This window comes from Lynx canadensis, chromosome C1, assembly GCF_007474595.2.
Source record: "Lynx canadensis isolate LIC74 chromosome C1, mLynCan4.pri.v2, whole genome shotgun sequence".
Taxonomy (NCBI): domain Eukaryota; kingdom Metazoa; phylum Chordata; class Mammalia; order Carnivora; family Felidae; genus Lynx; species Lynx canadensis.
In genome coordinates, this window is record NC_044310.1 from 148260153 (window position 1) to 148274414 (window position 14262).

At 43.2% G+C, this 14262-nt stretch overlaps 1 protein-coding gene across 4 annotated transcripts in view; it reads left to right on the plus strand.

The window, feature by feature from the left end:
- The window catches only part of TANC1 (tetratricopeptide repeat, ankyrin repeat and coiled-coil containing 1), a 240624-nt gene that overhangs the window by 166654 nt on the left and 59708 nt on the right, over nucleotides 1-14262 (plus strand). For 3 of the 4 annotated variants that reach the window (XM_032594413.1, XM_030325447.2, XM_030325446.2), the window contains one exon: nucleotides 9462-9725. The exons of the other annotated variant lie outside the window; for it this stretch is intronic. In XM_032594413.1, coding sequence (XP_032450304.1) covers nucleotides 9462-9725 — 264 coding nt within the window. The remainder of the gene's footprint in view (nucleotides 1-9461; nucleotides 9726-14262) is intronic. 4 annotated transcript variants of the gene reach the window in all.

Here is a 14262-nt window from a genome sequence, read left to right on the forward strand (position 1 = left end):
GGCTTCCTGCTTTGGAAGGCCTGGCAGCTGCTTGTCATGGGCTGGTTGGGATCCCTGTTCTAAAGTTCCATAGGCCCTGGAGAGAGCAGGGAGGAAATTTCCATTTAATTTTCCTCTTTAAATTGTTTAAGATTTGTCAGCCCGTGCACACAGTTGCTGTGGCATTGTGTAGTTTAAGGTAGCTGCAGGCGCCCATATGGATCTCAAAATTGTATGCACAGTATTAGCACGGTTTATATAGGGCACTTAGGGGACATTTCAAATAGTTTTAACCCATCCTTAGAAATTCCTGGCCCTCCTCTTACTATGTAAGCTGATTCCCATCTTGCCGATTATACTTAATCTACATGTTTTTGCTCAGCAGATGCCATGAAGGGAAGGTTCCGTTCCCACATGCTCACACAGCCTTGTGAGGGCTGCCGTGGGGTGTCCTTCTTCTGCTTCTGCTGGTTTTGACATGTTGTGGGTGAAGAGAAGTTTCTTTTTGGGAACAGCTTAGTGGGGGAGAGGGCAGAATAATGACCATTAGGAGAATTTCTTGGACCCCTTCCAATCTTTCTGTGTGGAGGTCAGAGGGTAGCAGATCCTCTGCCCTCTGTTCCAGCTTTATTGTGTCCTACAGAGGGGAGTCTCACTTCACCCTACTTTGACGAGGTCCAAGTTCTTATGATGTTCTTTTTTTTTTTTTTTAAATCTTTATTATTTATTTTTGAGAGAGAGAGGGAGAGAGAGAATGAGCAGGGGAGGGGCAGAGAGAGAGGGAGACACAGGATCTGAAGCAGGCTCCAGGCTCCGAGCTGATAGCACAGAGCCTGACGTGGGGCTCGCACCCATGAACCGTAAGATCATGACCTGAGCAGAAGTCAGACGCTTAACCGACTGAGCCACCCAGGTGCCCCGGCGTTCTTATGATGTTCTTTAGAAGTATCATAATTCTGTCATGCACAAATCCTATCTCTGACAGCTGGATGGGGAGTAACTGAATTCCCTACAAACACATATATTTTTTAAAGTAAAATTTCCTACTCTGTAGATAGTAAAATCATTAGCATTACCTAGAAATTAGTGTCTGATTTTTCAAATTTGCAGTGTGAAGACCTTCTAAATGTGAAACTATACTCAATCAGCATAAGGTAACTTTTTAATAACTTGCTTTAAAGGGAAAACTCTGTAAAGAAGTGGCTCTTAAAGGGATTTCTTCCGTGCCTGAGAAAACATTTTTTCTTAGTGACACTCCTTTGAATAAATTTACTTCCACTGTTAACAAATGGAACTTGCAAACTGTGTTAATTTCAGCTCAGAAAAAAATGAAGTAGGTGTATTCACTGGAATGCGTGTGAATACCAGTTTGATTATTTTTTATTTATTTATTTTTTTTAACAAGCACTGTTTGATTTAAACATACTGTTTAGTTTTTGTCTGTGCCCACATCATGATCAGTGTTGTGTGTGTGTGTGTGTGTGTGTGTGTGTGTGTGTATTTCAAGAAAATAGGTTATTTCTCTCTTTAGGAAGAAAGTGAATGCATATTGGATGAGGAGAAACAAAACCCAGCTTTCCTATCACGATTTAAAAACAAAATAATAATCCTTCCTATGCGTTAATAATAGATGTGCCCAGGAGAAGGACTTATAGGTAGCAATTAGAAAAATTCTGGCTGAATAAGAGGCCATTAAAAGTTAGTCATCTGTCCCTTCCAGGCCCTTCTTCTGCTGTCTCCTTGTACCTGCTGACATTTATAGTCTCCGAATTACTTTCGTAGTATCCCAGACCTGTTTCCTGTTGAGAGTTGGTATTAGGACAGCTCCATGAAGGAGGAGGGTTATTCTGAGTGGACTGCATCCACATCTCCCCCACTGGGCATGTGTCCCACACAGAGCAGGTGTGTTGTTCACCTGCCCAGCTTCCCAACATCTGAGCCACCACATTCCACCAGGCCAGGTAGCTTTCAAGAGATTAAGTGCTCAGAATATGAAAAGGGTAAAGAACTTAGGCTCTTCCTGCTGCCTTTCCCCCGTTCTCTGGCGGGGAGGTGTGGTGCAGCTTGTTTTTGCTCTTTCTCCCTTTGAAGCTAGAAGGCAGGTGTAAATTTAGGCAGGGGCATACCTTCACAGAAACATTTCTTTTGCAAACGTGGCTTGCAAGAAATACTGGGTACTTGATTAGTATCCTGCTGGTGCTTGCTAGAGTTTGATAATATTTGTTTTCTGCCCAGTAGCTTAGTATATTTAAAAAAAAAAGTTTCTCATGGGCTGACTTTTATCTTCCTGTGACTCGACTCCCTCCTAGGCTTGTAAAATGAGAGTGATTCCAGAGGTAGCTAGAGACCTTTTGTTCCTTTTATTTCCTGGACTTTGTGTCCCAAGGGAGATGATCATATGCATAGAGAGGCCTACAAAGAGGAATTAATTGTATTTTATTTTCATTTTAACCTGTTGTAAATCCTGCCCTTTTGATTTTATGCTAATACTGCTTTGTTGCCACCTGTATTGCCCTGCTTGCTACTAAATTGAAATGCTTTGAAATTGATTTGGTAATAACTATTTAGAGTGTTTGAGATCTGTGTTAATATTCATTTTGCTACATTGCCTGCAATTTAAAAAATCATCCTTAATTATAGAAGCTTTTTCTTTTTAATCTCCTGGGTGAAGGAGGAAAATTTGCCTTTACATATATAATTTGGTAATATACTTAATGTGGGAAAGAAATCCTTCGTGATGATTCAAGGCAGCAGAATGCCTGCTGTAGTACTTGTATTCACAGTGTAGTTGGATTCTTCAGGCTGTTCTGTTGGTGTAGTAAGCATTTATTGGCACCTACTGTGTACCAGCAGCAAGTTTCTTCAGCATCGTTACAATAAAGCCCAGGCACAGTATCTGTTTCCAAACTTGTCCACCTGTGGAACCAAAGAGTGGTCTTCCGCCCTTGGAGACCTGGGCAAGTTATCAATTACTGAAAACAGGGTTTAAAACATGGCAGTGATTGACACCTCTTGATGGAAGATGTATGCTGTAGGTGCATAATAATAGCAACTACTGGTGGTGCCTTGTGCTCTTTCTGGAAGAGTCCACAATTCTGGGGAGTCACTGGACTATGTCAGAAGCTCCAGTGTCTGTGCCTTCGGTATGCAGGTTAGGTGAAGCTTTACCTAAGCATGGCATTGGGTGTTATCACTAGAAAACTTCATGGTGTTTAAATCCACAGGCTTTTCTCTGGAGTCTGTTACCTGCTGTGTCAGACTGTGTTTAGGCAGTGTGGCCTGTCCTCCACTCTGCCGGTGCCCTGCGCCCACTGATCCTTTAGGTGTTTCCACAGTCTAAGGGACTTCACAAATACAGCTGTGAACCATGGCTTGGGTCCTTGGCCTTCCTGCGTGTCATAACAGAGCATGCCTTGCGCAATGCCATGAGCACTGAGCTGGAGATTTGGTACAGAGATCTGTCTGCCACAAGCCAAAGCATAGTGCCGGTGTGCAAACCCAGAAGGGGAGCAGGGCTCTGCAGTGCTTTATACAGGCCAAGCCGTTGTCCATCGGAAATTGTGGAAGGAGAAGCCAGAAAGTCCCTGAGAGCCAAAGGTAACTCAGGCCACCTTCCCTGTGGCATTCCAGGCAAGGACGAGTTAGGTTGAGTGCCTTCCCTGGAGTCCTCTCCTCGCCGGGCTGAGGGAGGTAAAAGCAGTCACTCCAGGTGAGCTGCCTCTGTTCGCTGTGTGGTTGGTTACTTTGCAGGTGGGGCTGAGGGAGAAGCCCAGTCTGGTGTTTCTGGTCCGAAGGTTTCAGGCAGGCTGGTTTCATCCATGCAATCCTTCCCTTTGTCACCTGGGGAGATGCAAAATACGGCACAGCAGCCTCGAACTGTGTAAGGTGTTGGGGGTGAGCGAGGAAAGAAGCGAATCCTGTCAGGCCAGGAGGACCAGGGCGTTGGGCATCGTGTGCTTCCTCGACTCTTCTCTCTGCCCTTCACCCAGTCTCATTTAGACTCGGGTTTCTCTTTCCAAAGTTGTTAGTGATCTTTATGCTGGCAGGTCAAAGGAGGTGGTGTATCTATAGTATAGCTGGGATTTTCTTTTTTCATTCCCGTCTCCCACTTTTCTAAGCAACCATTATGTCTTTTTCTTGTTTGATCTTTAATTCATTGGTCGAGCGTTTTAACTTTTAAACTTTGTGTCAATCATCATACTGAATATAGAAGTTGAAAATGTTTCTTTGTTTTTTCAATGCTACTCTATTTTCAGTTGTGTAGGGAGGAAAACATTCTTGGGTATTCATGATATGTGAGGCACTTTACATACGTGTCCTTATATCTGATTTTGTCCACAACCCAAGGAAGGACAAAGGACTCTCTTTATAGAGCCCTGGCTTTGAAAATTGGAGAACACAAGACCGTCTGTGGAGTGCTTGAGACAAATGTCAATTTGTGGGCTTTTTAAAAAGTCTCTTCAAAATATATTTTTTGGTGTATGATTGTATTAGAATAAATTAGGGTGATGCATGTACATAATTTGTAAATACATGGGTTTGGGATACATGCTCCAGTTTTTCTGATAGTGTGGCATGATCAGAACGGCGTGGGGCACCATGACAAGGCTTCAGGCCGTATGCAGCTTTCCTGCCTGTAGGACTGTTAGGAGTATTCAGCGAGTTGACATATGATAAGGTCTTAGAACCCATACATGGTAAGCACTATTATATTTCTGTTAGCCACTGCTGTTATTTCCTGAGGCTGCTTTATACTTAATCCCTCCCCAGTGGATTTGAAATGCTTACAAATAGACATTTAGTAAAATAAGATTTTTTTTCCCCATGATGATATGAGCTGAGGAAAGAAAATAAAAGCAAGTGAAAGAGCAGAAGGAAGGGAAGGTGAGGGGGGGGTGGAAATGATTGAAGGGGGATGGGAGATACAGGTTTCTATTTAAGGACTGAATAAGTCGTGAGGATGAAAGGCACAGCACAGAGAATATAGGCAATCGTATTGCAGCATATGGAGACAGATGGTAGCCACGCTTCCTTGCAGCGAGCACAACATAATACAGAGTTGTTGAATTGCTTCGTTGTACACCTGAAACTAATGTAACATTGTGTGTCAACGATACTTAAATTTAAAAAAATAAAAATGCAAAACAAGGGTGAAGTCAGGAGTCAGGTTCATAAGACTTGATTCGTTTTGCTTCTCAGTGGGCAGAAAGGTTTAGGATTCCTAGCAGCCTGTACAAAGAGACACAGTCAGATACCTAATTATGATGTCTGTAAGGTAAAGACAAAAATGTGCCCATCACTAGTACTCTGCCTGGAGGTGCTTACCCCTTATGGGTCCTCGGAAGGGGAGAATTTGAACCGAAGCCCTTTGCACTTTTCACATCTTGTCTTTTCTCCACCTCAAAGGGAGACAAATTCTGCTGTTTGGGACACTTGATTGATATGGCCCTTAGTTCCTCAACAATTCTGGACTAATGCTATAGTCATTTTAATTTTCTTCTTATTGTTCCTTTAAACTGTAACTTGATTTAGATCCATCTGAACTACTTACTGGGCCCTGGACTTAACACTGATTTTTTAAAATTCTATTTTAAGTGTACATTCAATATATCAAAGAACCTTCAATAGGCAAAGAAAAGGGTGGGTGCAGGAAAGCTGGGAAGGGAAAGGAATACAGTTTTATTGTAGTACTTTATATAGCAAAACATTTAATGTCTCTTCCACTTCCTGGCTGCTGTGTGCCCCTGACTGGCTTCTCTCCGCTAGCGCCTGCCTGAGGGCTACTGTTTTTAACAAGGCAAAGTTCATGAACTGCAAAGTACTTTTTAGCCACACACACTTAGAGAACTTTTGCTTGTTGAGAGCTGTGTAAGGCAAGGGGAGTTTCAATACATATTGTGTAGGCAGTCAGAAAGGCCGGTGTTAGACCTACCACTACCCATGTGTATGTTTGTGTGTGAGAGAGGTGGGGGGGGGGGGAGAGGGAGAGATTAGTCTTTCCCAAGTGCATTCCATACCTGTAAAGTGGGTTGATGGTTCTTAGCCTGTCCACCCCTTCTTAAGCGCTGTGGTGATCATGTATATGTCCTAACATGTTTTGAGTGTGCATTGAAGTCACGTAGCCCTTTGTGCTAGTAGGTTTGGTTAAAAGTGCCGTTACTACATAGGAATTAGAACACGCCGTCCCTGGTTAAAAGGCGTTTGCAAATGGTGTGCAGAGTCAGAAGTAGCACGGGTGAATCAGTGAGCAGGACCAAACCGAATTTAATACTAAATTGTGAGAAGCAAAGTCTAATCTCCTAGCTTGATAAAACTTGAGGTTTAATCATTTAATAGAATACTGTGAAATCACTCATTTAACAGAATACTCTGTGTTGGAAGAATGGTAGAGACCCTGTCTGAATGATAATGGCCAGTCTTAATTGACAAAAGCTGGCATCTGTACGAGTTGAAGAAATAAAATGTTAGAAGTTTTGAGTTGTTAGGGAACTTGAAAGATCCAAATCTCCAGAAAATATCAAATGTCACTTAGTTTTTTTTCAGGTGGTGCTTTTTTTTTTTTTTTTTTTAAGTCATCATAGTGGGCATTCAGTTCCCGGTGTCCACTCTCTGTAAAGAGAGCTTTCCTACTATTCTTCCTTTCTAATCTTTTACTCTAATAAACTTTTGCTTGCTGCTCAAGAAAATAAGTAAAGTCATCAGAGTGAAGATGCTGCCATAGGGATGTGTGTGTGTGTGTGTGTGTGTGCGCACGCGCCTGTTAACATGAAAGTGACTGATTAACTTAATGAGGCATTTGAATTTGTTAGCCTGGAAGAAAAATAGGTATTTTTGAGTAGACTGTCATTTGTTGTAAGAACCAACTTCTCTTTCTTGGCGACTTTGTTGTTGCCCTATCCGGTGTGTTTCTTGGGTCATACAGGAAAACTGCTCTTGTTGGGCCTGGATCTGCCCCATTGTCTCTGTGTCAGGGCTTCATTGTGGGGCTACACTGTGGGGCTTCAAGCTGTGTGGGCTGCATCTGGTGCTGCAACGTAGGGAGGAATACTGTGAAGCGGGGCAGTCTTAGTGGGAGGACCTGTGGCTGGAGAACTTCTTGCCTGCCTGCACAGCGGAATGTGTGTCTTAGTTGAACACTATGAGGCAGTTGGGAGAGTCTCCTACTTAGAAATACATTATGAACTTACCCTCATTTTGAAATGGCAACCCCATTTTGGACTTCCCTTTTCAGCTACTCTTCCTGCAGCTGAGTGTTTTCCTCCTGCACCCACTTTCCTGCCACTCATCAGTACCTGGGCACGTGTGGCTGAACAGTGAGAATGGGACTGCCAGCCTGTCTCTGCAATCTAGGACCCCTGACCAGGTCATCCCTGTTCTGTTCTGCTGCCTCTGGTGCTGTCATGGTAGCAGGAACGAGGGAAGTCCCAGTCCCTGATCACACTGCTTGTGGACTGAGTTAGGACTCAGACCTTTGGGGTTATGACTCTGATGTGTGTTGTGCTTAGGGAAAGCAAATGAGGAGAAACCTCACTCTGACTTTCTTTGTATTTTTGACCTTAAGAGTATGTGCCCCCAAATAAAGCAGCAACAAAATAAAACCAAACAAATCACCTCCACCCTTGCTGCCCCCCTCCCCCCGCCCTGTCACTGTTCCTGTAACTTAGATATTGGGGTAGCCTGGGAACCTAACTAATTATGTCTGCAACAAGAGCATTCTGAGTCCCAAACAGTAGGCTAACAAAGGAAGGCCTGTAACAGTCACAGCTTATTAACAAGATTACAGTTAATAATAATTAATAAGCAATGATCTCACTGATAGAGTATTCCTATGAAGCATTAGCACACTCCGTGCCATATAGTAACCTGAAATAAATGTTAGTGGCTGCTATTACGATCATCACCAGCATTTTCAGGGTGGAAAGAGTCATGCTTGCCATACTTATGTGCATATAATTGGTCCATTTAAAAAAACACACAGGGCTGTGACTGATTCCAAATAGATGGAGATACCAGTTTTAAAACTATGGATAGAATACTTGGAAATGTTGGGAATAATGGCAGACACCCTGGGGTGGGCCTGTCCCAAATCAGCTTAGATTTTTGTTGGAGACAGAAAATCAAGTCCTGAATCAATAACCGTAAGATTAAATGTAGCGTCTCTGAGCACAGCTGGAGGAGAAGTTTGTTCATTTGCTTATTCATTGAGCGCTTAGTATGTGCCAGGGGCTGTGCTCTTCAGAAAAGGGAGGTAGACACTCTGAGGCTCCAGTGTGTAGGAGGGGTTTTTAAATAGGGAGACAAGCAGTGGATAATGAGTCCACATTGGAGCAGCAGGACTAAAGGACATTTTAGAATCGTGACAGGATGTCTTCTGTCACAGCGTGGAAATTATTTTGTCTTCTAAACCTTAAAGAGTGTTGTAAAAATAAACAAAACAAAACTCTCTCAGACCCTTTGATCCTAGATAAGCCTGTTGCAGCTCATCCACCAGCCTGCTGATAGTATGTATCGTCCGGGTTATATTGATGAAGTAACTTAATCCAGGTGGCTGAGTTCTATTATACCACACTCTGATCTGCCACATCCCATTGAATCTCTCACTTACAGGCCTAGACTGTGGAGATCCAAACAGGAAACACAAAGGGAGCAGAGGACATGGCCCTTGTTCTCTAGGACACAAGCCAGTGTTGGGTCTGTGGTAACCTGAGCTTGCAAGGGGCTCGGGTCTTTAAATTAGAAGTGGCTATTGGTAGAAGCCATGTAGGGTGAATATTGCTGTTTTCTTACATCATGTTCCTCCTCTTTTGCCAAGATGGTTTTCCATGCTGGTTTTCTTTCTTCAAGGTCAAATTCTGTAGTCAAGCATCCCTTCCCTTGCTTGTGTTTTCTGTGTGCTGGGAGGTTTTCCACTCTGTGCTGCTAAAGGAGAATAAAATCACGTCATTCTTTCTGATTCATCTTGAACAGATGCTATAAAGTTTAATTCTAAGGATCAAATTCTCTGCTTGACTTTATAATTGTATTTTTGTTCTTCTAGAATCTCTCCCGCATCTTTTCTGCATTAACCATTGTATCACCGTGTCCTCTGCCCCATATACAAATGCTAATTTGGAAAAAAAAATGTTTATAGGTTCAAAGGAATTTAATGAGATATGAATTCTTTTGTGAGCAATTTATCTTTAAGAGGGGATATATCATCTCTAGATTACATAGGTTTACTGTTAACTCTCAGATACTTTTAGACAGCTTTTTCATTATCTTACCAGCCTTTGTTCCCTGGTAGAATGACTTAGTTTATTTCCCGTGATAAGTAACATTCTTCTAATGTACCAAAATACATTGTATGAAACATAACTTTGATAAAAATCTGTGTGGACCGGAAAAGTTTCATTGATCACGGGGAGGGCAGTATGCTTGTGTTAACTCTCAGCAGCCCCAGCTGTGCCTGGCCTCCTTCAAAGTATTTTGGTCTCTCATTTCAGCCACAATTACAAGTTCATCCGAAAATGATGACCGGAGTGGCTCCAGTTTGGAATGGAATAAGGACGGAAGCCTAAGGTTAGGGGTACAGAAAGGAGTGCTTCATGATCGCAGGGCAGATAATTGCTCCCCAGTGGCAGAAGAGGAGCCCCCTGGGTCAGCGGAGAGCGTGCTGCCCCAAACTGAAGCCTCAGTTGGAGATGGTCCAGTCCCTTATTCTCAGAGCTCCAGCTCGCTAGTAATGCCACGGCCCAACTCAGTTGCAGGTAAGGTCATGCCTCTCTCCAGAAGGGTTATCTCACTGGGTCTGAGCTGCCCCATGCTCACTCTCTCCACTTGGGAATCTGGTCCAGACACAAGCCAGATTTGTGATCGTGGGTCAGGCATTTACCTTGTCTAGGCCTCAGTTTACCCACCTGTAAACATGATAAGGCTGTCCTTAATGGTCTTTAACTGATCCTTCCACTCTGGAATTCTTTAAATCTAATATTTAGACTCTATGGCACTTCGTGTATGAAGGAAGAAAGTACCAAAAATTTTGTCCTTGTTTTTGGTACTTGAAGCTTGAGTGAATTTGTACCTTCTTATTATATGTTGGTAAACAGGGGTCGTTTACAGTGAGTTTGTTAATGCCAACTCAAAGAATTTTGAATCCAACTTTCAAACTAATTTTTTTTATAATCGAGGCTCATCATACAGATAGGAGGTCCTCTTGCTGTATCCTTCAGTTATAAGGGAGCTCACAGCATGAGCCATAAGCAGCCCAAGTGCGGCCTGTCAGTCAAGGAAATGAAAACGGGAAAGACAGTGGTATTCAACCACTAACTCCTTAGTGGAATGGGGTCAGCTGGAACAAGAAGGGGATACATAAGGGGTGACTGTTGCTAGTTGACAATCGGGGGTCCTCAGACAAGGAGAGCAGTTTGGGATGGGCAAAGACAGGAACTCTGCATCCAAGCTGTCCTGCCTGCTCTGACGGTCCCGAGTTTCTAAACTCCACGCTCCTGGGTTGAATTTAGAAGATGACCTTGTTGCAGTTATTCTCTGTTACCAATATAGCACTGAAAATTCCCCCTCTACTAACACTCCCAGGTTCTGTCTCCCTGCATCAAACGATTTTTCTCTACTGTTCCTTGGGGATGTGGCCAGCCAGACTGGTTGTTCTTGGGCATTCTTTTTTCAGTGGAACTCTGAAGCAGCTGATACATAAATGGCCCTAATGGAAAAGTTCTGAGGCGCAGCTCTAATTCACTTTCAAAGGAAGTAAATGGCCTTGTTCCAGAAGAGGGATTTGGCACGTCTGCCAGAGAGAAATACTGGGGAGCGTTATGCGTATTGAGTGATGGTTCTTCCGAAAGCTTTTATGCCCTCCCACCACTATCCTGCTACATACAGCAAAGTGTGTTACACCCAAGGCCTTTTAGACTGTGTCTATCTGCCTAGTTATGATGAACGATTCATTTATATGATCCCAGAACCTGATAGTTTTATTGACTTCAACAGAATAGCAAACTTGCATTCAATTTAATCAAGCTATTTTAAAATTAGTAAATGCATTAATACATTAATAGTGTTGGAAGCACCCCATTTGGGGTTATGTTTTCTGCCTGATGTTCTTTCATGTGATCTCCTGGCATGTGGAGTGACAGTGGGTGTGAGCTGAGTTTTTCCAGGAGACTGCGGTGATTATAGAGCAGCGCTTTCTGATTTCTGCTGTGCTTATTCATTAGCGTCTCTGTACGCTCTTGAGCTAGACCTCCTGTGGAATGGGAGGGTGTTACCTCTGGGTTTGAGCGTGGCTGCCTGGCCTAATGGGTTTGCTCATTTCTTCTGTGTTGCAAATTTTATAAACTGAAAGCTTGTTTTGGAAGGAAATAAGCAAGTTCCTTACCTCATGGTACCTTTTAACAAGCAGGAGTCTGGGAGAAACTTCACTGCCTGCCTTCCTACCCCTGAAGCTGGACCTTAGTTAAGAAGTAATGGCAACTCATATTAAACAAAATAATAATAATAATAAAAAGTAATGGCAAGACTTTTCCAGTATCATTGAAAAGAAAAGATTCAGGTCATATAGACTGTGTGTAGCACTTTGTCTAGTGATTAGAAGGCCAGCTGTTACAAACAGGGTAGTAAACAACCCTCAATGTTAGAAGGCCTTAAATAATATGTCACAGACCATATATTGCAATCCCTGGGAATTATTTGCATCTGAAGATCCATGCAAACACAAATTGCCATTTGGGAAACATCAAGTGAGTACATTTAGCATATGAGGGCAAGAGTAAGGAATGGCAGATGAAGGAAAGGCGATACCAGGCTTCTGGTTGCAGCTGCCCCAAGGGACCTGCCTGCCCCTTCCCCTAGGGAGTGAGCCTATGGAAGTGAGTTCCTGAGGTTGCCAGCCTTTACTGTCAGTGAGCCTGTTACAAAGAACTGTGGTTGTCTGTTCACTGTTGTGTCTAATACAATGAAATCAGTAAAATTCGTACGTCAAAGACTATAAAAATAAGTTGGCTAGGTTTGGAGATTGTTTCACTCTACAGAGATTTTCTTTGTAAAGGTATCTGTTGGAGTGGAATTGGTTTAAAATGCTGCAGTCAGGTTATTACTTTATACTACATCAAATGTGTGGCATGGGCACCTCATTCCTTTATTAGGAAACAGGAGGAGAAGCCTTTAACATGATATCTTAGATAATCTAGAAATTGGGTAATTAGGTTCCACTGTTTTTGACTAACTTCTTTTTCTTTTGAATTGCTAAGTGGATCGCAGACACTGTATTTAGTTTTCTAGAATACCAACAAACAGAATTACCAGCCAATTTTCTTGAAATTCCAACTGGTCATTGCCTCCACTTAATAGTATTTACCTTTGATAGGTTAGTCCATGGTATTCAACCGATGTTTCTTTTTGTTCCAATTAGAGAATTTTCCTTCTGCTCCCTCCACCCCACTCCACCCCCTCAAAAAACTCTCCTGCAGCACCTTAAAATACCCTTCTCAGATGGTCGATGTGATGTGTGTGTATGCAACAAGTGTGTAATTTAACCATGGAGCTACTAGCTGTAGGTTTACGGCAGCATAAAATTATTGTTTTCCCTCTGCTTTTTCTCAGCCCTGAGTTGTGTTGAGGATTTTGAAAACAGTTATCGTTAAATACTGGAAGTGAGTCTAGCTGTTGTGCTGGTAATATCTGAAACTCTACTGTACACATGTGTGAGAAGGCAATACGTGGTCCAGGTCGCTTGCTCTGGTAGGTGGGGAGCACCTAAAGCTTCACTGCCCCAACTCAAGTCTCTCTCAGGGGCCGTGACAACGCTGTAGGAAGCAGTGGTAGCTGGCAGCTCCTGTCTTGCAGCCCCACTGAGCCACGGTCCGTTTCGCTTCATCTTAATCCCATTTGCAATGGAGAATCAGAGCCTCGGAGAGGGTGAGGCCACTTTGTTGCACACTTTGGAGCCAGAGCTATAGTGATGGTAAATCTGAAAACAGAGGTGTTTGAAGCCTCACCATCTCCTGCATCTGTGTCAAGTTAGGGCTTTTATTTGCAATCCTCTCTTTGGAATGCCCTTTGTATACTCTCCTATTCTTAGTCCTTTTAGTTGTCACAAAATTATAAACTGAATGTCATGTTCTAAGGGGTTAGGGGAAGAAGAGAAATAGGAAATCCTTTGGAGGCTCCAAGTGTCTTTGAGTTCTCTAGGGCTGAAGCAGCAGGCCAGATATTTGTGACTGTTCCAGCTCCAAACCCAACTTGGCTTATGGGTTACAGCTGTGGCTAATCCTTCTCCCCCAACAGCCTCCAACATGTGGTGTGTCCACAGTGAGGCATGCTGAGGAAAGGGGGCATTTGCAGAGGCCTGGGTCAGAGTCCCAGGTCCCAGGCAGGAACCTAGAACTATATGTTCCAAGCGATATTATTGTAGGGAGCCAGAGTAATGAGTTTGGTCCTGGTGGCCCTCCTGGAAGTTTCACACACCCTACTTGTGAGGGACTGAGATTGAAGCTAGAGGCTGCCATTGGATTCCCATAAATTAGGCTTATGTGGGAGTCCTACATAAGGACTTAGCCGAATGTTTCTAATGGGAAAGATTGGTGTGGAATATTGACATTAGCGTGCACACGATGTGTACCTAGGCTGTGGATATACACCAGAAGGATCCAGGAGTATACGTGTATGTTGTTGTGAAGTCAAGGCGTCAGATGTCTCTCCTGGGACTGGGAAAGTGAGTAGGGCATGGGGTGGATTGCCCTTTGGGGAACGTGGCAAGAGGGGACATGCCACCACAGAGCCAGGCCTTGGAGCCGCCCAGGTGCTTATTGAATGGAATGAGGGGGGTGGTGCTAACAGTGATAAAAGCCCGAGGATGGGAAATGGGGAGGACCCAGATTGGTCAGATGGTGCTGGTCAATGGCTGGATGCTGTGCAGCCATAAGGCTTTCGGCAGACAGATGGCCCAACTTGACTTCTCTCCCTCAAAACTTGGTCCCGCTAATGATTTTACCAGTCCTTAGAAGCCCTAGCCCTCAGAATGCCACTCCTGTTCCCCACTCATTTGCCCTCAAATGATGCCTATATTTTATTATCCTGGAAGAGAATTGTACGTGTAGGATCAGCAGTATCTTAATGTTGGGTCACTCAACCCACAAACAAATTAGGTTAATCCTATTTAGAATTCTCTCATTGTGACCTAGGATATATATGTAAATAAGAGGAGACTCTTTTTTTTTTTCTTTTTTTCTTTTAGGGTAAAAACATACTGTGTATTTGTTAAGATTTGCTAAGAATTAGCAACATTATTTT